The 27,345-nt window shown below is 44.7% G+C and overlaps 1 protein-coding gene across 17 annotated transcripts in view; it reads left to right on the top strand.

The window, feature by feature from the left end:
* Positions 1-27,345, top strand: part of FBRSL1 (fibrosin like 1) — a 585,865-nt gene that overhangs the window by 142,368 nt on the left and 416,152 nt on the right. For all 17 annotated transcript variants that reach the window (XM_064168199.1, XM_064168206.1, XM_064168202.1 and 14 more), the window contains exon 2: positions 18,015-18,215. In XM_064168199.1, coding sequence (XP_064024269.1) covers positions 18,015-18,215 — 201 coding nt within the window. The remainder of the gene's footprint in view (positions 1-18,014; positions 18,216-27,345) is intronic.

Raw genomic sequence — 27,345 nt, 5'->3', positions numbered from 1 at the left:
ATGCTCCAGACCTATGTTGTTCTGCTGGTCACACTGCTTTTCCAGTGACCACTGCCAGCTCATGCTGAGTTTTTCACCAACTGACGCACTCAAGTCCTTCTCCTCAAGAGTGCTCTTGAGCCACTCCTCACCCAGTTTGTATTTGTGTTTTGGATTGCCCCAGCCTAGGTGCATAGTGTCAAATGCTGTACAGGTAGATGCCAGCAGTGGCTTCTCCTTACTCTGTTGTAGAAAGCCACCAAGTTCATCAGGCATGATTTGTCCCGATGAAGCCACATTGGTTAACCCCAATCACCTCTCCTTTACTTTCTGTACACCTTAGCACAGCCTTCAGGAGGATCTGCTCCATGACCTTGCCAGGCACAGAGGTAGGACTGACTGGCTTATAGGTTCCAGGATCATCTTTTTTCCCTTTTTGAAGATGGGGGTGATGTTTCCCCCTTTCCACTCAGCAGGAACATCACCAGCTTGCCATCAGTTTTTGAGTGTAGCAGACAGTGGTTTGGTTACTTCAACTGCCAGTTCCCTCAGGATCTTGCTTAGTCCTGTGGACTTGTACACCTTTAGTTTCTTTAGATGCTCTCTAACCTGTGCTTTGCTTACAGTGGACAGATCTTTCTTGTCCTACCGCAATCCGTGTTTTCTGGAGCTTGGACAGGGAATCTGGAGCCCCTTGCCAGTGAACACTGAGGTGAAGTAGTGATTGAGCACCTCAGCCTTCTCACTAGCAGTTGTGACCAGGCTTCCATTCTTCTTGTGGAGAGGCTCCACATCTTCCCTAGCTGGCCTTTTTGTCCGTGAGGTACCTACATGCACTTTGATATCAGTAGCCTGATGTTTCTCTACCAAGATTTGAAGTGCATAATCTGAATAGAACTTAGTAGAATTTACTGGTGGGTTTTTTTGGCCAGGTTTTTCACACACACACCCTGCCATGGATCTCTTATGGCCTCCTAAACTGCTAATTTCTGTTGCCTAATTATCTCTTTCAGTGTGCTAAGGGAATAAGGGGCTTTCTCTCTCTTTTATAGATCCCCTTTGTGTTTTCTGTCTCTTCATTCCTTCACCACACAGCATGTTTCAACTTGAGCTCAGGGTATCGTTTAAAAACTTCTCGGTGACTTTGCTGACTGAGGCAGTCACAGACATCTCGTCCTCAGCTTCTCAGGTGCTGCTGTATGCTGCATGGTGTCTTTCTCTGTGGCTGCCTGGTGAACTGAGTCAACACACCAGTCCAGTTTGCCACGCTGCTTCTCCAATAGTTGTGCTGGTGCTGTGTTAAGGACTGGAAAAGCCATTTTGAGTTATTCTTCTGGGTGACTTCATCCCACCCCTTCGGTCAAGAAGAAAGGAGAAGAGCTTTCCCAAGGTCATTCCTGGCAAGGCACAGCTGGGGTGAGTAGCAGGGATGGAGATCCTGTGTGCTGCTGCAGAGTGCTGGCTCTTGCACCAACACCACCTCCCTGGCCAGCAAAGACAATTAGCGCCATAATTCTAATCTCCCAGGGTGCTGCTGCAGTCTGTTTTTCTTTCAGATGCTTTAAATGCCAGACCTGTGATACTATGAAGTACCATAAAGTAAGATTAGATAAGAGGAAGTAGCAAGTGCAAGGTTAGGGCAAAGCTGGTGGAAACTGCCCAGATGAAACCTTTGCATGGGGACAGTGGTGTGGTGCAGGCTCAGCACTGTGCCCAGAGCAGCTGGTTTTTGTACCTGAATTGTTGGAGTACTAGGAAAAAAACCACAAGCTTAATTCTTCTTTGTTTGTAGTAGATGCAATTGGGATTGATAGCTACTGACCATCTAGTATTTAATGCAGACATGGAACTTTCACAATGAGTTCATGAGGGAATTTAAATCAAGAACAAAAGATTTCCCCTGTGGCATGATTGCAGAAAGCAGAAGCGTGAGATCCTTTGGGCTAGTGGAGGATAGTTCATGCTAAAGAAGAATGAGGTAGAAAAATGGTGGATTTATCTTCAGAGTCCCTAAAGACTTTTCTGATTCCAAGTTTCTCCTTCACTTCAGTCTTCACTAAATGCCATTTTTGTGCAGAGGAAGTGACTTTCTGCTGCATTGGGTTGAAATCTTGAGGACTGAAACCTACGCAGGGTTATCTGCAGTGTTTCATACTGTGATGCCAGATAGGAATAGTCAGGAGTGTGTGATGCTTGTCAAGTATAGCAACAAAGGCGAAAACACAAACCCACCTCCTAGATGTCTTCAGTCTTTAAATGAACGAATTGAGAATGCTGTGTGGGAGTCTGGTGGGCTTTGGTATTTGAAAGTGACTACCTTACTGTGGACCATTACACTGTGTCACTCCTAACTGGCATGGTCGTGTTTGTTACAAGAGGTGTACTGGTCTCTGTGGCTTTGCAAGTTTGGATATCCAGGGAATAGCAGTTGCCTCTAAAATATATGTGTTTATGACAATGCTTTCCACTTCTTCTTGCTTTCAGAGGCAATACTTAATGTGCTCCAAGGGAAAAACAGTCACCGTGTGTGTGGGGAGAAAGAGATCTCTAGGAGGCCCAAATCAGAGGGAGGACTCGGGGCAGGGAGGACAGTTAAAAACTATTTTTTGAACTCATTTTTAGTCATGGAGTTCTTTAGATTTCAAACTTGATGTCTTCAAACTAGTATAATTTGGAAACCTTTGGTCATGTTTTCCAGGATAGTTTCCTCCTAAATGACAACTACAATTTCAAAGTTGTTGACACAGGTGGATTTTTGGTGTATCAGAGCTCATTTGAGTGGACCCTCTCATTGAACCCCCAGTGCAATCATAATGGCCTTGCCTGTGTTCTCTTGTGTCTCTTCATTTTGGGCCACTAACCTTCAGGAAGCAGACAAAGTGGGTAGATGAGGCTGTGTTTTCTTTAACTGTAATAGCTATTTTGTCAGATTCCACAGTAATTCCCCTGTTTTTTGAGTTGGCATAAACTGAGTTAATGATTGCTCTCTATTCTCCACCACTGTGACTGTGCTTATCTCAGTGGAGTTAATAGCTGCATAAAACCATGTAGCTGAATGCAGAGTTGGATGTTAGTTATGATATGAGACATCCCACTTGTTCTCTGGGGCAGATTGCTATGTGTGTGTTAAACTGAGTATTCTCATTTCCTTACTGCCAAGTCATCACTTAATGCTAGAAACTGAATCTGAAAGAACCTGTGTTGTGTGCTGGTAGCTCGAGAGGAGGAAGGGCTGACCTGTGCTGTGGTTGAGAGGCCAAGCTTTAAGGAGTTCTGACCATGTTGGTTTTAACTGCTGTGCAATGCCAGGAGAGCGTCATGCAAGAGTGAATGTGAAAACAGAAGTGGCTTTAGAATTTGGGGATTAGTTTTGGGACAGAGGAGAAAATGTGATACCCTCTGCCTTAGGTCAGGAAAAGCATTTTGCATTCTTCTTGTACCATTGGCAATGGTTCCTACAAACAGAACAAATATTTGCCCCCATCTTATGTGTACAAGAAATTATCAGCCTTGAAGTCACATAACTGGTCTGGTGTTTCCAGCGTGCTGAGCTGGCTTTGCATACTCTGAAAAGATTTCAAGTCCATGTTGCTGCACTGATCTGGCACTTTATCTGTCAGCCAGGAGCCTCTCTGTCCTCTTTGCATCCATGTGCCCATGCTCGCCAGATGGTGCTGGATTTGGGCGCCATCCAAAGCAGCGCATTAGAAAGGCCAGGTTATGTGTCATACTTCAGAAGCCAAGAAGAGCTGCCAGTTCTGCTCTTCTGGTAGCAAACAGCTTGACTTTATATATTGATCATGTTGTCCTCACTGTTCTCAAGCTGCTTTTATCTAAGACACTCCAAAGGATATAAGGTCAAAGCTAATCCCACCTATTGCCTTTCTCTGTAGCTAATATCTGTGTTTGCATTACTGTGTGTCCTAGAAAAATCTGCTCTCTGCCACCAACGTGAAATCCTTTCTAGTGTCAGAAGGAGATTTTGTCTGACTGTTGGCTTTCCTGAAGCACAGTACAATCTAGGAGCTGTGAGAAGTGGTCTTTTCTTACATTTGCCAGGACTGATAGTTGATTAGGGGCAAGCTGCTTCCTGTTTGTTCATTTCTCGTTCTGTAAAACAGAGGTCAAAATGCTGATTGCCTTTATGTGGTACTGTAAGAATTGCTAATGAGAGAGGCCTGATAAAAGCCAATTGGTAGCCTTAGTTACAAATTATGAAACAACCTCTACTTCTCAGCATGCCTTTTTTAATTCTTTCATTTTTGTTCTTATTTTCTTTCCCCCTGCCCACTTTTTATCTAGAGGAAATCTTTCCCTGATGGGAGGTGAAAGCCACGAACTTCACTGGTGTCAACAGCAGAGTAATGCATGGAAAGGGAGATGGGGGATGAACTGTTATTAAGCACACCTGACCCTGCATTCCCCACGTTGCCACTTTCTGTGGGATGGGTGGATGGTGAAGCTTGTCTTTATGGGTTTCAGAACCTTTTACAGTGCCAGTCTACATCTATAAGGTTTGCTTCTGGCAGTGTTGCAAAAAAAGGTGATGGTCTCTTGGTCAGCTGCTTCTATAGATCCTGCCCAAACCCAAGGACTGATGCATGCAACTTTGCTCCATGGGACCCTTTGGAAATGCACATCTGTCACTGGAAACAAGTCCTTGGAAACTCCTGTGTTTTAAACCTCTTCTGCTGTAGCGAGCACTTCTGGTTTGATGTGTGAAATTTCCCCTTCTGCCCTTTCATCTGCTTTTGGAAATGTATTCTTTGTATTGTCTTTTTTCTGCAGGTTTTATGATCATAGAGCTCCCTGAATTCCGTGACAAGAGCTACACACAAAAGCAAGATTATCAAGGGCTACAAGAGAGCGGCAGTGGCCTGTTAGGTGCTCTGCGGGCAGAGCCGGAGGGTTTTGTAGATCTCGGCGGCACTTGGTCGCTTAGCAACAGCCTCCTGAGATGGAGGAGAGGGAAGTGGCAGAGAGGATGCCTGCCCTGCCTGGCCCGAGCATCTCCCTGCTCTGCCCGGCCAGGGCTTCCCACTGGTGCACGGGATCCCACTGCTGCAGTGCTATGGGAATAGGAGGACACTGGAAGTCTCTGGGGTTAGCTCTGTGATGGGAATTAGAGCTTAGTCAAGAACAGGAGCTGTGAAATGCTTTTACAGCTCTTTTTCATCTTGAAAGTTCTTTGTATCATAACACCTTTGAGAGAGATGCACTGTGTCTCTTACTCAGTTTTACAAGTGCTCCTGAGAACGAATTTTAAGCTGGGTATCTGACATATGATTGTGCTGAGAGTTTGTGTCAGGGCCTAGATGAGCATTCAGGGTGTGCTTGTTCTTCACTGCTCGCGCCGTTGTGGCGGTGAGAGTTGTTAGGTAGCCTGTGTACATACAGCATAATTGCCATGTCAGCTTTTCTGTTTCTGGTTATCTGCATAAGGAAGCAGATAGCTGGTGGAGATGGCAGCTGTGATGTGGCTTATTAAGAGCTGCAAGACAGAAGCAATCACAAGAAACCCTGCTTCAGTGCAGGCTGTTCTCCAGAGTCTCTGCCTGCATCTGTTCTATCTTAATCCTTCTTGCATTGCCTAGGTTTTTTTTACCTCTTGCTGAAGGGTTATGCCCGTTTGAACAAATAAATACTGTGTACTATATCCTGCATTTCTTGCTCTGTGATGTTTGTCATTGACAAGGTGCTGCAAACAGTAAGAAAGAAGCAAAGTTAGACCCTCAGAGATGTGAATCGTGAGATGAACAAAGGCTCTTAGCTAATTTGAGTTAGCAGTGATGGAAGTTGCTGCTCTGTATCACATTTGAATTGCCTTTTGCATTTCAAAATTGAGGGCTAGCAGCAAATGGAAAACTTTGCATGAGTACCACTTTCTCTAGTCTCTGGCTGGTAAATCCTTGTTCCAGACAGAAAGAAAACAGGTTCCACAAGCCAGCCAGCCTTTGGTTTCAGGTCTGTGAAGTGCACATAGAGGTTTCTGGATCTGAAAACTAAGTATCAAAAGAAACTCATAATTTGCCATGTGTTTAGGAAGCAGTGGCGAGGAGGCCCAGCTTAGCGCTGCTTGGATGGGGGAAAACTCAAATCCTCTAAAGTAATGGAAAGAGTAGCAAAGGCAATGAAAACTTGCAGTGCTAGCTCTGGGTTTGGTGAGACAGCAAGGAGGAGTGATTGATGGCACCTGCTCTGCTGAGGTCTTTCTCTGCAGTGGGTTATTGTTCTGTCAGCTCTGCCTGCCCGAGGCCTTATTTGACATGCTTGGATAAGTGGATCACATCATTTTGATTCTGTACATGTTCTCTTCTCTACAGCTTGCTGGTTTTGTTGACTCTTGAGTTTTAATTGTCTGCTCTCCTGGTGGAGTGTTTTTGCTTGGTTACTTCTTCCTTAGTGTCAAGTGAGACTAACCTGACAAAAGTACAGATCCTCCTTTCTCTCAGAAACATTAATGAACATGCTGAATTATGTGTTCCTCCTTCTATCCTCTGCTTCAAACTACACCCAAGAATTGATGTTGTCATTTGTCAGTCTCATTGAAGTCTGTCTTCCTCTTAGCACTGTTCTTGCCCTCTGTTTCTTGCTTTCATCTCCCATGAGGAAACTAGGATGGAAATGAGAAAGAAATATGGGTTTCCTTTTTCAAGGTTTGGTTTATTTTCTTTTAAGGGCTTCCTATTGGAATGTGATGGGATTGGTCTCCTGTCTCTTGTCCTTTGAAAATCCCAGCTGGAATTATTTAATGTCAAAGCATGGAATTTCCCAGTGTGAAATTCATTGCTGGCTAAGGATGCAGTGGGGGATTAGAGAGACATCACTTTGCCAGGGTAGCGTTGCTGTCACCACAGGAGATCTCTCTTGTATAAAGGGACGTTGCTGGTCTGTCCTGCTTCAAAGCTGAATCTTGGGGATGAGATTCTTCAATTCCCATTGAGGTTACATGCTGTGTGACTGACAGCTGGATTTGGGCAGAATAAACCAGAGTGGGTAGCTTCCTGGGAATAGAGAAAAGAAGCGAGAGGCAAGAGGAAAATATAACTTGCGGATTTTCTTCTTGAGTAATGGAGTCATATGCTAGTGCACTTCCAAAATTTCCCTAAGACTGCTTCACAGCTGGGTGATTTTGCTTGTTTGGCTCCTTGATGAAAGGGTCAGGTTGGATAATGACAGTGATTTCTTCTGATAAAAAATTACAATAAACTGAAAATCTATGCTGTGGAAGTCTGGTGTCTTGTAAAGCTGTAGGTTAGCTGACGACATTCTCCTTAGGAGAAATCTCTTCCAAGTTTTGGAGAATGTCTTCTTGGTTTCAGAGTAGCTGTATAAAGAAAACCCCAGGAGCACGTTCAGACTCTGCACTGAGTAACCACTAAATGCTTTTCCTCTCCTCTGATGAAAGATTATTATTTTAAGAAGGCATCAATATCTGTATGTTAGCGATCTGTAAAGCACTTAAGCAAAATATACTCCGATGGCTGTATGTGCACCGACTGGGATGATGTTAGCAAGGTGCAGCTTTGTTTCTGAGACAAATCAGCAGTGGTTTAGGTGATGCAGGGAAAGAGGAGCAAGTCTCTGTCACATTAAAAGAATAACCTCCCTGGCCTCCTTAATTTTTTCTAAACTGTTGATCTCTTTATAAAAGAGGATTTGCCCTGCTGTTCTTGTAAGAGTTGTAAAATAATATATGTGTAATTAGAACTTAATAATGATTTGTGTGACTGGGTCTACAGCGTAAGCTGGTTCAAGTGATTATGTAACCTTTGCATTGTGTTCATTATCTAATGTTGAAATAACAGCTGGAAGCTGAGAGACTGACATGCAGTTTTAAAATTACCCAGCTCAAAATTGCTGCTGTCTGTAAACATATGAAAATCTATTCATGACCTTTGAGCTCTCTGACTGAAAATTTATTGTAACACAGAATACATCAGAATTGCCTGCTACTGTAAAGTGTGTTTCCCCTTTCCCAGCAATTGCCTAGGATATGAATGCATTTTTTCATTCCTGACACATCTGTGAGAATCCTTGGAGGTGTCCTAGGGAACCCAAGGGATGCATGGAAACATTTGGTTGCTCCTTGTTTGTTCTAGCAAGCCAGTTATAGATGAGCTGCTCACAAGCACATAGTGTGCTAAGCCACTCAGCGTGGAAGAACATAGCTGCTGGCCAGACTGGCAGATGTAGGCCTCTGTTGTACAATACATTTCTCCAGCAGTGTGTTTGAGGAGGAAGCAAGGGTGATGAGGGTGGCAGAGATGCACTGTTTTGGGCTTTTCATTAGTGCATGTGGCTTTTAGGTGTTTAGAAAGGCATTTGTCTCCTGCTAGAAGTTACCACACTTGATTTCCTCTTAGGTTGAAGTAATATGCTCTGGGCAGCTGTTTCTAGAGACAACTGGTTTCTATATACTTCTTGTTGGATCATTCATATTTCTTCTCATTTGTTTCCCAGCCAAAAGAAACTACCAGAGGACTAATTATTTAATACACACTCTAGACCTCATGACAGCTGAACTGAAATTGTTGCCTACCACTGAGGGCAATTGGTAAGAGATGCCTCTAGTGCCATAGTGTTTGAACATAAATCAGTTTATCGTGCAGCAGCTAGGGATCAGTATATGGCTGGTTTTGTTTTTTTCTTCTGGAGACTCTTACTCCTACAGAAAAGTTGGCAGAAGTGAATTTGTGAGCCTTTATCTCCTTCAGCGCAGTGTTTGTTGGCTTTGTGCAAGCTGTGTTAAGCTGCAGTTGAAGCTGAGCTCACAGACTGCTGTGCTGTTGCTGAAGAACATTCATACCTCTGTTCTGCAGTGTCTTTGGAAATGACACCCTTCCTAGGAAGGTGGTAATAAGAAGTGTAGGCTGGAAGCAGAGTCTCAGACTGTCTGCAGCTGCTTGTAGAGTGTATGTGTTTGAGGCTGTCACCATGTGGGAGAGATCTGTCTGGAGCTTCCATTCCATAGGTGCTACTGCCTTAAGAACAGTTCTTTTTTCCTGGCTAGTTTTAAATGTACCATAAAATGAGTGGGGACAACATGTGTGGTTGAAGCAGGCATCTTAGCAAAGAAGTTAAAACTTTTACCTTTGTATTTACTGGGTGGAAACTTTCAGCTACTTCACAAGTCAAGCCTGAGATTTCTGAATCCATGACCAAGCTGCCCAAGGTTACAGCTGGATCTTTTAAGGCTTCAGTGTGAAGCTTTCCACATGGTAGTCAGGACAGTTGTAATGTGGTTGCTATATGAAGATCAAAACACTAAATGTGGAAGTATAGATGGAAGAAAGCAATTATTACCTAGAATTTAGTAAATGAGCCATCTGCCCAGCCTCAGGTTGGCTCAGCTGTTTCCAGAGTCCAGCTCATGGAAGCACGACATGCGCCTCGCAGCAGAGGCTGAAACAGTTGGGTCTTTTCCTTTGTTCCTGATTTTTAAAGAGAGAGCCACTAGTTCATTCCTGTTCAGAGTGACACTAGGCTGAAGGCATCTTTACTTTGGCAGTGCCTTCCTGGTTTTTCTGACTAGTTTAACTGAGAATTGGTAATGGTGGAAGCATGCAGATGTTGCACCCAATTGTTCTGGTAGGACACTCATACCTTTTCTTTGGTGGCTTGAGGCCAGCTGCTGTGGCTAGAGTCTGGGTGTCATGTTACTCACCTGGCAAGACTGGAAATGAGTGATGAAATGGCCATATCTGGCTTGAAGCAAGGACCTGCTTCCAAAGGTCCCAGTTCTGTCACTTGGTGGGAGCTATTTGAATTCATTGTGAGTGCCTGTTTAATCTGGGGAGAAGGGAAATTAGTTCAGATTTAAGTGTTTAAAGGCTGCTCTGTAAACAAGTTTGTGATTACCGCCTGTCAGCAGTCTGAGTGCAGCAGTGTCGTGGAATATCAGCACACTTAAGGGATGTCTTCCCAAAATACTAGACCTGGAGTGCATGCCTGACCATCTCCAGCACTTCCTTGCTGGATACCTTTGGAGGTTAATGAGACTGATGTCCCCTAGATCACATCTTTAAAATGGAGGCTGGCTGAAAAATGCAGTCTGTCACTTGTGAAACGTTGGGCAGTGTGAGGGTGGCACGCAGGCCTGCTGCCATCCTGATTGTTTCCTCTTGGGAGGGTACTCACCAAGGCAGTGGGGGTTTGCAGGAGGCACATGCTCTGTGCTCAGCATTTGTACCCAGGCAGCGAGGTGATGCTGCTGAAATAAGCTAGTGTAGACAGTGTCAGATAAGCGCAAGCTCTTTTCCAGTTCCTTCATATGCTGCATGAACTGGGCAAGCTGAGCTCCCAGTCCTGGCTGAAAGCAGCTTCAGCCAAAATGTACTTCTGTCTGCAGTGGAAACTGGTCAGGTTGGCGTTGTGGTGCACAAACAGCAGTGCCTTTCAGCACTCTTGCAGCTTGTAAAAGCTGGGCAGGCTGGGCCTGCAATATGCCTCATTTTATCTACCTGAAAATGGTGCCCCAGCTTCCCTTCAATCATTTAAGCTCCCTTGCTCTCTGACACACTTTCCGCTGACAGTAATTCTGTGAGCACTCGCTGGGCATTTACTGCCATCACTAGAGGAAATACTGATGGCTTAAAATGGGATCATTTCCTTTCTGATGGACAGCAAGCACCTGTGGGAGTTTTAATAGCTGTGCAGTGTGTCTGTTAGTAGGTAGCGAGGAAGATGGGTGCAGTTCTCTGCAGAGAGGCGCCCGCAGGCTCTGAAGAGGAAATTGGAGAGGGAGAAAGCCACGGCTGGCTTCCTGTGGAGCTTGCAGAGTGTGGCTTAAAACAGGAGATTTTGTATAGCCATCCCCCCAGCGAGTGATGGTGGAGAAGGGTTTACACCAAACCCATGGGCAGCCATGTGCTCACATGTGTGCAGATTTGCTTGACCTCTTACTAAACAAGTTACCGCTGTAGACACTCTTTTGTTATCCCCTAAATTACTGTTAAACACCCTAGGTTTCTGGGAACTCACTACTGCTGTGGAGAGAAAGGGCTGTTCATTTTAACCCAAGTAGTTGAGAAGGAAGAGAACAGTACCAGCCCTCTTCTCCCCAACTTTTAAAGCTAAACACTGCTCAGCACTGCGTGTAATCGGGCCTCGTGCAAGCAGAAAGAGCGATCAAGCCTTGTAAACTCATTGCAGATGGAAATGTATTTAAAAGTAGTGATACTGAGCTTCCCTTGTGTAATTTTAACTATGTTGTGTTGAGGTAACATTTGCTTAAGGTGCTTCTAGTTGATATGGTGTCAGAATTCTAAGTCCTGGCAGCAATGGTCTTAATTCTTGTGAGATATAACAAGTGGGTGTTTAGTAGAGTACCAGCAGCTTGCTCTTCACAGGTGAGAGCAATGCAGCCTCTGGTAATAAATCTGACTGTTTCAATTACAGTGAGTTTCTTGGTTCATCCACTTTTATTTTTGAGTTAAATCATGTATCATAAACCTGCAAACCAGTGGCTGTTTCAAATGTCTTAACATTTCCAAAGCTGTCTTGTCAAAACCTCATCTTTTTCTTGAGCTAAATGCGTGACAGAGTCAGAGCAAACATGATGCATTTTAAGAAGCCAGACCCAAACTCATCTGGGGTATGTCAGCCACAAAAGGAGAATTGCAGTCTAAGGTTAAGCAAGCAAGGATTTAATTTGCAATCATTTTAATTGATATTGATTGCATTGCTTGAATGTAGGGTCAAAGTAAGAGAGTCACTTCAAATCTCGACTCCCTTTTTGACTATTGAAAAAGCTTTAGTGGCTTTGGCTGCAAGGGGGCATGGGGCTTGAGTTACTTTTTCTTTTGTGAAGTTCATAATGGGGGACTAGGGAGGCAGGAAAGAAAACAAACGAGTGTAGGTGGGTCAGGTTACAGGAAAAGTGAGAACTTCCCCATCCACGAAAACTGCAGCCTGCTGGCTGGAGATACCAACCGACTGCCTCCCAGAGTGCCCTGAGCTCGGGGGCAGTGAAGCCAGGATGGCTTGCTGCCAGATGGGGCATCCAGCAAGGAGCTGCTGTGCCAAGCTGCAGACCAGTTCTAGCTCCACCTCTGCCTCTTCTTCACTGCCCCTGTCATGTGCTCTTTCTCTACCCTGTAGCTCTCCAGAGCAAAGCTCCCAAATGTCTCCTCCTCTCCCACCATTACAGCACACTTCTGCTCATTTCTGAGATCCCTGCTTGCATTTGAATTTGTTTGAATTCAATCACCTTGGTGTGGTGCTGCCTGATATGCTCTGGTAGAGTTACCTCTTATCCCATTCCTTTTTTCTCCCTTTTTTCCTCTCCTTATTGTTCACCTTATTTCATTTGCCTGTTGGCCACTCATCTTTTCTTGTGCTGGCTCCTGTTCTTGCAGTGGTTTCTCTCTCTACAGATGCATCTTCAAATCTGTGCCTTAAAGTTAACTCCTTTTATCTATGTTTCTCAGGTATGTCTCCTGTATTATCTTCCCATTTGAATTACTGTCTTCTGTGTTACCTTTGTGCAACTAAATGGATGGTAGATTTTCCCTTAGTAGTGGTCCTGTCTGTATTTGTAGTGTACTTTGAAGGTAAAAGAATATGAAGTCAGCATTGTTTGCATGCTGCTATTTTAGAAACTGTGTATCAGGTCATTAATAATATTTAGTATTAGGTCATTAATAATATTTAAAAGTAACCTAATTAAAACCGAATCTGTTTCAGTTCCTCTCTGAGCCAGGATCCCCCCTGAGCTATTAAACAAACGCTTTTGAGAACCCTGGTGCTAACTGCGTAATCAAGTTGATGTGAGGATAGATGGTGCTTAGGTCCTCGGGGGTGTTCCACTGCAGCTTTGCTGACAGAAGCTGGTGGGAAAAACAGGGACAAGCAGGGTCACATTTAGAGACATCAGTGAGTTGTATTCATTTTCTCTGCGGGGATCCTTCTCCCGGTTGATGTTCAGTGGGACATTTCACCTTCCCAAACTTAAGGAATAAGTGCTGCAATGAGGAGTTGTGGAGAGAGAAGCCAGAGGCCGTTTCCCTTCTGGGAAATCAGCCCATCTAATTCTCTGAAGTGAGCAGAGGCAATCTGGTGGGAGCTGAGTCTAACTAGTTCGTGGCTGCCTGTCTGAGCCTTGCAGTGTCCCATGGGCCCTGGGGACAGGGCGTTTTACTGGGTTTGTTTTCATACCAGAAATGCTTTTTGAATTGATGCTTGAGGGCTGAAGTTAGTTTATTAACTGTAGGTGTTACTTTTGTCCTCTACACCCGAGCAGCACACTTGAGGTTTTTATCTAGCTGTGTGGCTTTTGCACTTTTCTTTCAGGTTCTTTGAGTGCTGCTTGTGTGTGAAAGGTATTTACAACCCCAACCTCCATCTACATGCTTTCTGAGATCTCAAAGAGCTGTGTAAACTTGGAGGATTAAGGCCTTTTGAGCTGGGCTGAGGAAACACACAGTGATAACTCCAGCCAGCGGGTGACTGTGGCTGTGAGCTTGTGCCAGGGTCCTCCAGGGCTGATGGATAATTCTTCATGAAACAGGCTGGGTGGAATCCATCAGGCACAAGTGTTTTGCTGTGGCATTCTAGTGGCAAGGGCAGTCTCAGTTCAGAGCCGAGGGATATGCACCTGCATTATTCACGGCTTTATTTATAAACTGAGTGGTGTGCACCTTGAGTGTCTTTGGAGATTGCAGCTGTGCCTTGGTGACAGAAAAATGGGTTTTCATCAAGGAGTGTTCCAAGTGATTAAGGATGCGGTCAGCTCTGCTGCAAGGAAAAATGCAGTTGCATAACTTGAACTTGCTTGATGCATAAAAAACCTCACATCACAGAGATTTTTATTATGGACTCTCAAAAATCTCTTGCAAAGTCTGGGTTACATACTTGGGTTACCAACCTGCACCGAGGTCTTTGCCAGGGGATCTTCATAGCTACCGGCAGACAGGGTGTTTCAGTTAGTGCTGAAGGTTCTTTGGTGTCTGCATCCATATAAGCAAACAGAGAGATAGAATCTCTGTGTTTGTGGAGTAACTGCCAGGGAGCAGGCTCTAAAGAAAGGCCTAATTCTTTCTTATCTGTAACTGTGCAGCCAATTAGAACCATCTGCTCTCCGTCTGCAGCCCAGACAGGCGAGGCGCTGCAGATGGAGAGGTTGTAGCCTACCCAGAAAGGTGCGAGAGAGATTCCTAAGTGAGGACAGGTAGGAGACAGCCCTGGCAGGAGTGAGTAGTAAGGAACAAAATAGTTCTGTGTATTCTGGAACAAGATTTGCCAATCTCCTTCCTGGAACTGGGAAGACAACATGGGCCTGTATCCACCAGCCCTCCCTGGAGAGAGGGATTTACTGGCCCTGACAGCAGAGGTAGCCAGGTCTGCTGAGTCCTGGGGTTGGGTGGAAACCAGAAGGCTGACTACTGAGATCTCTCGACTTGAGGGCCTGACTTCAGACATCGTTGCTGTGTGACCCCTTAGGCTTTGCAATGTGCGAAGGGCAGAACTAACTGCTGGTCTAGGGGGAAGGCTCCAGTGGAGCAGTTTGTCAGGAGGTCAGCCTCACCTGCCGGCTGGGATTTCTGGATTGAAGTCAAGGTCCCTCAACAACGTTGTTGACTGCAGTGATACACTGTGTAGTCTGTACGTGCTGAAATTTTCCAGCAATTGCCTGTGCACAAGCACGGATGCCTGTCCAAAAATAGTAAGCTCTTGTGCTAAGTGAGGTCCCCAACTTGGAGGTCATAAACTTTAGTAAAAGAGCAATCGCTGGAAGGCTCTTTTAGTAGAGTAAATAGAAAGGAAACAAAGGAGGCAAGAACAGAAACCTCATTAGCCCCCTCCTGCTCTCAGCCTGAGGCTGCAAAAAGCTCTGCATTTAGCAGCAATGAAAACAGCTCTGCTGTCACCCTCTCAGGAAGAAGAAGCTGAGTTCAGTGTCCTGCGTTCCCAGAAAAAGCGAACTCCTGTGAGCTGCATTCTCTGCTGAAGTCGGAGGGGAACGGGCAGTGTGTGGAAGAAGTTTTCTTGTCACAGAGCGGAAAAACTTGGCTGCTTCCCCACGGCTGCCCCAGACGTGCCGCAGAGCTGAGGATGCTTCCCTCTGCCTTCCTCCTGCCAGGGGCGAGCAGCAGCCCCAGCTCCCAGGGCTTGGGTCTTAATTCATGGCTGTTTGGAAAGTGCTTGAGATTCTTGGACGCAAGTGGCACTACAAGTGCATGCATTATTTCCTTGGCTTTGATCCAGCTATGACTGTATTCCCTGAATTAATTTTGCTAGTAATTCAGTGGTGAGACAAACCTTAAACCTCCAAACAAAATGGGGATAAAAAGCTAAATTTCTAAGCAGGGAATTTTGTAGGATTCGGGGGGGGGGGGGGGGAAACACAGCTCTGCAGGCTAGTTATGTGGTGAAGTGAATCATCCCAAACCTGCAATGAATAATGCTGTGGGTACTGAGGGAAGATGTTCCCTAAGGCAGTAATAGAGGCCAAATTCCCATGTGAAACTGGCTAGAATTTAAACCAAAATGGCAATTTACTGCCTTGGAAAGCATCCTTGAAAGTGAGCATTACGTGGAGCCAGGAGTGTGTGTTATTTGCTGGTGCTTTCAGGTGGTGGCATTCCCCTGCCATAGCCTCCCCTCTAACTTTACTGGGAGCCATGTCACCTCATGCAGTGGCTTCCATGCATCTGTGGACACATTATAGTTGCATCTGGCTTTTGAAGTGCACATTTTTGGTGACTCTGGTTCCTAACGCTTTGCTGAGTATCAGTTAACAGATGTCATTTCCACGGCACTAGTTTCTGATTAGTTACTAAAGCTGAGCACTTTGATTCCTGTCTCATCAACTTCCCAGTAAATAGTACAATGTTACCTTTAAGTGGCATCTCCAACTGTAGCTTAGAGTGTTAACTTAAAACTAAAAACCAAAGAGAGCAGCTAAATGCTAATTTGTATTCCTCCTTTTATCACACATGGAGAATAATGCCACACAATAATTTTCCTTGTTCTTCCACGGGCTGTGGACTTGGCAAGCTGAGCTGTATTCTGGTGTGTTCTGCACCCCTGAGACAGAGTTGCTGCTTTTAATTTCGGGATGGGCATTTTGCGACTTGCTGTATATCTGTGTGCTTCGAGGAGCTTGCCAGCCATGCAGGACCCCTGTGCAAGGTGTACAGAGGTTGGGTGCAGGGTGGTTGCTTCTGAGCCTGGGTTGCACTAGGAGACAGTTTGGTGCATTTTGTCATTGTGAGTCACATTTCAATGTCTCTGGGACCCTGAAATGTCAGTGCATCATCTTGCTTCCCCAAGAAGGGTGCCTAAGCAGTGAGTGATTTGAAGTGGAATCCGCATGTTGCACAGTGAGGCAGTCAATTCACTAATTAAACTAGAGGGGGAGGAAGTAATCTAGAGCAATCAGCAGGGCATTTCATCCCAGTTCCTCATTTGCTTTTTTGTTGGGCTTTAGTTTTTGAGAGACTAGGGAGCTAATGATTTTATGAGCTTTTTTTGTGGTACTGAGGGTGTATACATTGACATGAGAGAGTTGTGCTGCCAGCTCCATTCATGTAGGATGCAAATATCCACCGTGTAATTGCTTAAGATGGGATGAGACATTTAGAAAAAATTCTGTGGCTGAAGTTGACAAATCTTGAATGGTAAACAGTGCTTTTAAGGCAGCTCCTGATCTGATGTGAGTACTGCATCCAGCTCTGGAGCCCTCAACACAGGAAGGACCAGAGAAGGACCGTAAAAATGATCAGGTGTCTGGAAGACCTCCGCTGTGAGGACAGGCTTGGGGGAGCTGGGGTTTTTCAGCCTGGAGAAGAGAAGGCTTCAGGGACACATAGTATTGCAGCTTTCCAGTACCTGGCAGGGCATACAAGAAGGCTGCAGAGGGACTGTTTCCTAAGGCCTTGCAGTGGTAGGATGAGGGGCAATGGTTTGAAATGAAAGAAGACTTAGATTGGCTGTTGGGAGCAAGCTCTATACCACAAGGGTAATGGAACGCTGACAGAGGTTGCCCAGGGGGGTAGTTGATGCCCAGTCCCTTGGAGATCTTCAGGGTCATGCTTGACAAGGTTCTAAGCAACCTCATCTAATGGAGGATGTCCCTGCAGACTGCAGGGAGGTTGGAATAAACAGCCTTTGGGGGTCCCTTCCGACCCAAACCATTCTATGATATTTACTTTGCATAAGATATTAATTGGAATAGAAATTCTCCAAAACATTCCAAAGAGTTTCATTTTTCCACTTGAACAGTTAACAAAAGACACTGGGGAAACATTTATCTGGCTGTAGTGAACTAATGTCATGGTGATTTGGCATATTATTTCTTTAACTGGTTTTCTGGGTGGTGTCTGTAGGGGGAGAGGTTAATAGATTGCCACCAAGAGTTCAGCTTTCAGTTCTCAAAGATGCCAGGGATAGCAGTGGTAATTCCCTTCTCTGATCTCGGTTCCGATGTTAATCATTGTGACATGACATCCTCGCTCTTACACTGTGCTTAGCTTCTGCGTTAGAGTCCTGGCTGGGGCAGATGCTTAGCACTTAGAAGTGTTCAACCTCTGTTATGTGTTTAGATCCCATTGATCTTGGCTGGCTTATTGAATGCATGGGAGGCTTTAGAAGTGCATTTCTCCATGTGAATGCTGCTCTGAGCCAGAGACTGTCAGGCCCAAGGGGGGTCTGATATGTTGCTTTCTGAGATCACAAACACAGCAAAATAAAAAGCACCTCTGCTTCAGCTGAGCAGTTAAAGGCTTTCCTTCAGGATGCTGATTTGTTCTTGCGCTGTTGACGTATGTTTTCTGAATTAATCTGAAGCAAACTCATTTTCATAACCAGTTCCAGCATCTCTGAAATTAATCAAACACATAGCCTGGAGAGTATTCATCCTAATCTAATCTAAAATTACTGTTTGCATTGTACGTGCCTAATTATTCATCTTAAGTCATCTCTGGAAAGAACATGCTGTCTTGTTTGTGTTTCTATTCAATATTTATACTGCCTAATGCTGAAAAGTAGTCTCAAAGAACTTAACTTACTGTGTGTTTTCCCCTCCTTTACAGAAGGACATGTCGCTAAAGCCTCAGGAGCGGAAGGAGAAATGGGAGAGGCATCCAGGAAAGAAGCCTCGAGAATCTGAAAACTGTGTAACTGCTGAGCCAAGTGAAAATGGCCATAACAATGATGCTGGCAGCTCCGAGAGAGAGGCAGAAAGAGGCAAGGAGCGGATGAAGAAGAAACATCCTTTGAAGCCATCCAAACAGGTAGGGAAATTCGTTCTCATCTGAATGACTGTCTTGCGGCATTGGCCAGGGTGAGGCTGTTGCCGTAGCTTCCTGCTCTGATAACCTGTGCTGGTGAAAACGATGTCTCTGACCAGGCTTCTGGCCAAGTACCCTAATCCTGTGTTGTGGGCATGTTTCATAAGAGAAACTGTAAGTGAGGTGCACTGAGCAATGTAGGACAGAAGGAGAAGATCTCCCTTGTATTGGTGTTGTGATGCACAGCATACATTTTGTGGTTCTTAAGAGTCTTAGACACACATGGAAATCCTCCATCAGATCATAACCATCTTGGAGGAGGATGTGCTGATGACATTTACAACTTCCATATGCATGTTCAACGTGTCCATCTTGTCAATCAAGTTCCTGTGCCCTTAAAAGAGGATGTTGAGAAGGAGAGAATATTCAAGTGGTTTAGAAGTGGAAAGTCAGTTTGGAGTAAGTTGTGCTCTGCAGATTGTGTTCTTTGTGCTCTTCTAAAGGTGGTTGAGCATTAATGAATTTAGTCACCACACTAGAGAGGATGATTGTGGAGACTCCCATCTGAACCACAGTGCGTACTGGGCCAGAGAGGTGACAAAGAAGAGGCACTGTGGCTGGCAGGCTATTTATTATTTAACTGCTGCTCATCAGGGAGATTTGTTGGTGACTCAGTGCTCATTCATCAGTTTGAAATCCACATGGCACGACACCCTCTATCTATGAGCAAACACTTTCCCAGTTGTGCCAAATGACAGCCAGCGGGAAGACCACTGGGCTTGACCCTCCAGCGTTTGGTCTGAGCCAAAAAGTACACTACAGTGAAAAACTATTTTTATTCTCTGTGAAGTAGAGAAAAAGAGCTATTTAAGCCAAGCACACCTACTGTTCTGTGAAACTAGTTCTCTGTGTGTGTGCCAGAAAGATTGAACTGTCCACTTATTGGAAGTGTTTTTTTCAGACTTGGAATGTGTTGGGATTTGAAAGGATCATTAAGGCTATCTAATGTAAACTCCTGCTTAACTTCACCATCCACAATCTGTTGCGATTGTAGTGTATTTGTTCAGAAGGACTCATCACATTTTACATTAGAGGTTCTGGTGATCTGCTCATGGCCCCACTCTTCTGGTGGCTTATTGTTCTCATTAACAAATTAGCAGACTTTTGTTCTCTTCGTTTTGATTAAAAAATGAATAGTTGGAATGATTCAGTGAAAATGTGTTCTGTGAAAATGTTAGTACTTCTCTGCTTGCAAACTCAGGTAGCCATGCACTCCTAGTAAAACATTTGCCAAGTTTGTTTTCTTTTAACTCTTCAAAGTGATCCCAGATGTTTTGCTTTTAGACTCTGTAGTGTATAAGCAGTTAAATATATCAAGTTTCTTGTTTGTTTTTGCTAGTAGATGAGTGATGGAATTTCAGGTCCCCCTCTGATTACAGGTGTGTTGAGTCTGTGCACAAATATCCTGTGTAGTGGGAGACAGTAGCCCATCATCTCTTTCAGTGATTCCTCAGTGGTTGGGTGTATAATTTCCTTACATGAACTTTAAGAAGTAGATATAAGATGAAATGTCTTCATTCCAGTTGTGCAAATTAGAACAATTTGTTATTAGGAGTGAAGAGATGCACATTTTTATTTTGATCCTGGTTTGAGCAACCAGGTTATTTCTTGGCATCTAAACCCACAAAATGCTAAGCATACATTTCACTGGAAGTCCATGGCTTTGATATAAAGGGTAGTAATAGCCATAGTGCTGAGGCTTTGATATAAAGGGTGGTAGTAGTAATGGCTGCAGTGCTGGGTGGTATTCCTTCCTGCTGCTTGCACCACGACTGGGACTTGGTGCTTCGACAGCTACTGTTGTGTCAGGTCTTTCTATTTACATGAAACGGCCTCAAGCCCCAATCCAGCGACCCTTGCAAAGTATACATGAAACTGGCTCACTTCCCCCTGTGCTCCCTGGAGTAACATTACAAATGGTGGTGTTGGTGCAACTGAGAGTTGTCTGGTTGGAGTATGGAAACAAAGAGCACCACAGGAGGCCATCAGGTCTTGATTGCCACCTAAATCTCGCTGCCTGTGGGTCAGAGTTAGTCCTTCAGGTCTGAGTTAGGCTGCAGGGAGTTTGGTGCCTTTTAGGGATTTGCACCTTCGTGAGTTAGCGGACAGAGGAGAAGTCTCCTCTTCCTGGAGCGAGGCTGAGCTGGTTGGTCACTCACTGCAGAGGAGGAAAGGGCTGTCCGTTGTGATGACACTACATGGATTTGGAAACTGTTTCAATTACTCGTGGCTAGTAAGGATTTTATTATGACTCCTTAGCAAACAGTCCTCTTAACCCCAAAGCTTTCTACAGTGGCCAATCTGCGCTGTCTGTGATTACATATAGCTGCCTTAGTTTACCAAATGTGTAGATTATTTGTATTTCAACTCTGAAAGACACTGTTACATGTTTCTTCTGGCCAGTATATGGCTGCCATCGATGACTAAGTATAATATTTGCTGTCACATTCATCAAAACCTCAGTTAGTATTTAATTGTTATGTTCTGTAATCATAAGTAACAAACTCCACAAAAAAAAGGCACACTGCAACCCGAGGAGCTTGCACAAAGAGTATAAAGCTGTGATGAGTGACTCATTAATACTGTTCCTCTTTAAACAAGTCACACTTGGAATTCAGCTTTTGTTGAAAAGGGAGCTTTTAAAAATACCTTTTATTGTCCTAGCTGCTACAGTTGTGAAAATCAGGCAAGGTTTTAGGTTTGTATGGTTGACAAAAGTAGCAGCAATATCTAAGCTAGATGAGTGAGGCTATTCTTAGTTCAATCTAGTTATGTAAATTCTATAGACAAGTTCAATAATTTTTCCTGTGTTTTTAATGGCCACAAAATTCACACCTAGAATTCTGGCATTCCCTGCCAAGCTGTCTAGACAAATTGGCTGTGATACTAAGTTTCCCAGAACTAGGGGGGTGATTTTTGCATCTTGGGGTTATTAAACGTAGGTTTATACCTAATTTGGAAAGCTTACTGTAATTAATGCTAATTATATTGAGATGTTGCTTAGAAATTACTGTTCAGTTTGAAGCTTTCCTTATACTATCACCCCTTCTCTTTACAATGTACTCAATTGTTGTCTTTTCTGTGCAGCCTCCTCTAATAAATCAAATTGGGCATTATAATTATGGCATTCTGCTAATCCTTGTAGAGAGGTGCAAAGTGGTAAGCTGATTTGAGTGCCAGGTTGTCTGCTTTGTTTAGGAAATTAGATTAATACTTCATTGCTTTTGATGAAGCACCCAGATGACTAGGTGCTTCTGAGTGTTTGGTTCTTTTGGACCTCAGGATACAGGGAGAGGGTTGCAGAACCCCATTTGTCCTTTCCAGCCTATTACTCCAACTGTGTAGGAGAATCATTCAAACACATTTCTCTCCTGCTGTAACCGAGCAGAAGGGAAGAAGGCACTTCGAATAGTCACAGTTCCTTCTCAGGATTTAGGGTTTTTCTTAACACATGTGCTGACTTAAAACTGCTGCTCTGCAGTGGGAATCTGCAAAACCTCCTGCAGTTATTGGGGATATATCAAGGAATGAGAAGGTGTTTAAAGCTGTGACATATTTTAGTGTAACCAGAGTGACAAGTTTTGAAAGTTGCCTCCAGCATGGGGATATTTGTTGGAAATGGAGTCATTGCTGTTTTAAAAAGCCACGTGCAAGGTTAATGCAGTGGTTTGTGGAAGACAATCTCCACCGTAGCTGTAGTCAGTGGCAGTGGGAGAGAGTAGCCCATCATCTCTTTCAGTGATTCCTCAGTGGTTGGGTGTATAATTTCCTTACATGAACTTTAAGAGACAGATATAAGATGAAACCTCTTCATTCCAGTTATGCTTTCTTGCTTTGTCTTAAGTCATTCCTCTAGTTTTCAGAGTCAGCCTTTGAACTTGGAGTCTGTCTTTCATTAACCTCAGCCGAGCTGTTTTTCTCTCCCCTGGGTTTACTTTTAGAGCTGCTTATTTCTCTGCATATCTGAGCTGCCTGGAGTCACCATGGATGTAGAACCGTGGGGAATTTTATAAGCTTCAGGACTTGTTACCATTTCTGTATACAAACTGAAAATGGGCTGACCTCTTTCTGAAAAGGGTTTGAGCTAGTAGGAAAAGGTTGTGGTTAGTCAGCTCAGGAGCATCATGGTGTGCTGAATATGCTTGGATGTTAAATGTGGCTGTTAAAACGCTCTGTTCTGCAAGTAGTCATTTGTCACCAAGATGAGTGTCTTACACCTCCTCCTTCCTTTCCTCACCCACTGTTTAAATCACCCGAGATGAGGAAGAGTCTCAAAGAAACTGAGGAGAACAGGGTGGTGTAGCACGTACTTAGTGCTCATAAATAGCAAGCATGGGAGGAAAGGGCAAGGAAGCTAGTCACGTTGTTCTGGAGGTGTGACACCTCTGTGACTTCAGCAGAGCTTCCTGGAGGAGGGAAAGCAGAGTTAATTCCTGTGCCTCATTCAGTCCCCAGCCTTAGTCAAACTGCTGAGCATTAATGACGATTAATGTGTATTGTTGCTGCGGCTCTTGCCGGACTGGAACTGCCAGCATTAACATGCAAACACTGCAGACATTAACATGTTTGATTACCTATTCATGTGGGTTTTCTGCAATGCTCATCAGCTCGTTATGCAACATTCATCGATGAATATAGCACTTCCCCCACATCCCTCCAGGAGAACACTGCTCTGGGTTACTGCTGAGCTGAGCTGAAGGTGATACACAAGTCATTTTCCATGCTGGATGCATCTCCTGATGTCTAGGTGAAAACTGATAGTTTGTCTTCAACCGGTTACATACCCTTGGCCCCATTTGGCAAGGGGTGGTGGTGGCACTGAAAGGCTGTGGGACCTTTCCCACATGAGAGAGAAACAGTCTGAAAACTCAGTGGCTAATGAAATACCTTGTGTGGAAAATTTCCTTTGGCATCCGTGCCACTTGTGCCGATGGTTGAGCAATAGGAGCTTGTAGCTGCTTGATTTTTAGTTGTGTTTTTCCAGACAATGATAAACGGTAAACCGAAAACTTGGATGTGCTTTTGAAGCCACCAGTGGGCTGGAGGCCGAGTGTTTGCTTAGTGATGCAGAGTTCAGAGACTAAAATGTACCTTAGCTGAGGTTCAGCAACCACGTACAAGAGAGAGAGTCTGAAAAACAACCTTTGGAGTCTTTGTCTAAAGGCCAGGGAACAGGTATGGATCTGCTTGTCCTTCCACGTCTTAATAACGTAGTGTTTAGGAGCTGACTTGTGTCTAAGAGGGTCTAAATGTGAGTGGCTGTTACCTGCAGTGTCTCAGGCTATTACAAGCAAATGAATTCCAGGCAGCCAACATGTTAAGGAAAAAAAAGTTACCTTTAATGTGGGTTTTGGGGATTGCTTTGGTTTGGTGTATGCTGCTTTGGTGTTTGCACTTCACTGCTTTTGAACACTGAAATTACACAAACCGTTTTCTTTTCGTTTCTAATTGATGTTACCCTTTTTGTTAGCAGATATTGTTATTTAAATGTTCTTTGAAACTAAACAACAAAGCAAAAGGCAAAAAAAAAAAAAGAGTCCATTTTCTTTTAATCAGAAAGATGTTGCTTCATGTATTGCTTAAACCCAGGATCTATTTCTACCTTTGTAAGTACAAGAATTGACAATTTGGACATGAAAGCTCTGTACCAATTAGTTTTAAGTAGGCATTTATGATTGCTGAGGGAGTTGGACTGTTGACTTAGCATGTGTTATCTGTGTGAAGTCTCTGCTGCTGACTCCAGCCAGGCTGTCTGGAAACCCAAGGAGATGGTAGTGTGGACCCAGGGGTGCAGTGAAGGCTTACTTTAAGGTGCAGAGCAATGGTTCAGTGCTGCCTTAAAATCATAGAATGGTTTGGCTTGGAAGGGACCTCCTAAGGTCGTCTAGTCCATCCCCCTCTGCAGTCAGCAGAGACATCCTCAACTAGACCAGGTCACCCAGAGCCTTGTTGAGCCTCACCTTAAATATTTCCAGGGCTCAGGCCTCCACTTCCCTCTCCCCGACCACCCTGTTCCAGTGTTCCACTGCCCTCATGATAAAAATCTTGTTCTTAACATCCACTCTAAACCTGCTCTTCTCTAGCTTGAAGCCATTGCCCCTCATCCTGTTGCTGCCAGCCTTCCTGAGCACATGCTGGCTCTCACACATGCGAGCAGGCTCACTGAGCTCTCAAGGAGGTTGCTGTGGCAGGGGCCCTGTCCCCTGGGCTCTGGGAGGAGGTCCTGGTTTCCAGCTGAGCAGGGCTGCGCCGCACAGCCACAGATGGCCTGGCCTTGCTCTCTTGCGCTAATCTGCCAGTGCAGAGGCTTCACAGCTGCCTGGGAAACCGCTGGGGAGTACCGGTGCAAAGCACTGAAATGGGCAATACGGTATTTAGTCATTAGGTTTGCTAATCCGAGGCCTAAAATCAGCCTCATTTCAATCAATAGCAATCTGTTTGCGCTGTCAGGAACTAATGTAAAAATCTGCTCCGAGTCCTGGTTAGCGCAGCACTCGCAAGGCTGCCTTCTGCAGCCACGCAGGGGGAGGCAGTGGGCATAGCACAGCAGTGACAGGAGGAGGAGGAAAAGTCCTCTGTAAATAAATCCTGGATGTTTATTCCCAAATGAAACCCTGCTATTGCAAAGAAGTGCTGTTGTTTCTGCTAAATTTATCCAAGAACTGGTCGGGTGTCTTGAAGTGGCTGCAGAGCCCATTCCGCAGCAGAGAGGGAACTTTGCAGTGTGTTCAGGCTCTTCAGCTTTTGTATGAAGTGCTGAGTGAACCTCAGGCAATTAAGGTTTACATAATAAATGTGGCTCAGGCAACTTGAGCATGGGGTTGCAGCCATGTTTTGAGAGCCGCAGCACAGCTTTCACTGCTGATCCCTGTAATGTGCTGTGCTTCAGGGGAAGTAGTGCAAAATAGTGCCATGAACCCACTGGGAACTATGGCAGGAGAAGCTGAAAAAACATGTTTCAAACCCCTCTGCAGTTTATGGAATCATAGAATGGTCTAGGCTGGAAGGGACCTCAAGGATCGTCCAGCTCCAACCCCCCACTGTACGCAGGGACACCTCCCACTAGAGCAGGTTGCTCAAGGCCTCATCCAACCTGGCCTTAAACACCTCCAGGGAGGAAGCAGACACAGTCTCCCTGGGCAACATGTTCCAGTGCCTCACGACCCTCACTGTAGAGAACTTTCTCCTAACATCTAGTCTAAATCTACCTTCTTCCTGTTTAAACCCATTACCCCTTGTCCTGTCATTACAAGACCTTGTCAATAATCCCTCCCCAGCCTTCCTGTAGGCCCCCTTCAGGTATTGGAAGGCCACTATAAGGTCTCCTCAAATCCTTCTCTTCTCCAGACTGCAGAGCCTCAACTCATATCAGAGCTGCTGCAGCCCTCTGAGCATCTTTGTGGCCCTCCTCTGGGCTCGCTCCAGCAGTTCTGGTAGGGAAATGTAAACTGAGGAGACCATGTTTATTAGAGCTGAGATGGGAAATCCTACTGGTTTTAGACCACTGCTGAGACTTGAAAGAGAAGAGTGCACTGGAGTTTACTGTACTGCAAGTATTTTCTGCACAGTGATGTAAAGTGTGTTTGGGCTGCTGGAAGTGTTACGTGTAGGAGCACATCTTTTCCACAAGTCTTTTCCACTGATGTGGTGAAATACTCACTTGCTGAACCAGTGAGCTCTACTGTAGTAGCTGACACTCACTTGCTGATAGTGCTGCTCCATGTCCCTTATTGTCCTTGCTTTTGTAGGACTCACCTAGTTCTCTTACTTGAGTGGAGACTGCTTGCAGGTGCAGAGCAAGCAGAGGTTGAGTGATGTGGAGATGGAGACACAGTGTCTTGCCATGTACACTCTGCTCCCTGCTTTGTGTTTACACTTCATAAAAGTGTTGTGATGACACTGACCCAGCTATGTTCAGAAGCAGACCCTGAGGCTTTGCCTGCAGCATTGACTTCAACCTTCTTTGTATCCAATATTCCTCTCAGTCCTTGTTTGCCTCTCCAACATAGCAACATTTGGGCAGCCACAGTGTGTTCAGACCTCCAGATGCCTGCTGGCATTTTTAACGTGCATTAGAGCAGGTCTGGAGAGCACAGTGATTACAATGCTAGATGCTACCAGTATCTACATTGGGACATCTTAGGCTACCTTTAGTGCAGCCGAACCACTGTATCTTTAGGGGTCTTATGTCACCAGCTCGATTCCCCACTGAGAAGATGTGATAGCTTCAGACCCAGTGAAATGTGGCCAAACACATCCATAACTTCAGGCACTCACAGAGGGTAGATTTAGACTGGAGATTAGGAAGAAATTCTTGACAGTGAGGGTGGTGAAACACTGGAACAGGTTGCCCAGGGAGGTCATGGATGCCTCCTCCCTGTGTTGGATGAGGCCTTGAACAACCTGGACTAGCAGAAGGTATCCCTGCCCATGGCACAGGGGTTGAAACTAGACGATCTTCAAGGTCTCTTCCAACCTAAACCATTCTGTGCTATTCATAAACAAAGCAATCTGGAGGAAGCAGCTCAGGGCAGCTTTCATCACACAAAACCTTTCTCTAGCAAACTGGGAAGACTTAACCTGACATTCCAGGTTTTTCAAAGTTAAAAAGGGTCAGAAAATTGAAATCACAGGAAGGCACACTGCTACAGTGAGAGGAAGTTATGTTGTATGGATGTGAAAAATCAAACCAGTTGCAGGATCCACATTTTAAAACTCCTGCAGGTCACCTTTAACTTCCCTGCCTACAATTGGATTGACTGATAAGGACCTTAGGTCACATTTGCTTAAATATAGCCTCAGACAGGATTGCATAAAAGGGGAACAAAGCAATCCTCTCTTCTTCCCTGCTCCTCCTGTAAGTAGCTGTGAATGAATCTCATTACAATGACTCCTTTTGATTGGGAGAAATAAAAACGAAATTTCATTGCTAACAACTTAATGTGGCATCAGATGCTATAAAAAAGGTTGTTGGTGGTCACTGGTTACATTGTTATAAAAAAAGAACTAAATAGTTAGTAATTTAGAGAAGGGGATTTAATTACATGAAGTAATTTACAGGAGGCTATAACCA

Source organism: Pogoniulus pusillus, chromosome 30 (genome assembly GCF_015220805.1).
Source record: "Pogoniulus pusillus isolate bPogPus1 chromosome 30, bPogPus1.pri, whole genome shotgun sequence".
Classification (NCBI taxonomy): Eukaryota; Metazoa; Chordata; class Aves; order Piciformes; family Lybiidae; genus Pogoniulus; species Pogoniulus pusillus.
The sequence above is the reverse complement of the archived record's forward strand: the minus strand, read 5'-3'. Positions and strand labels throughout refer to the sequence as shown.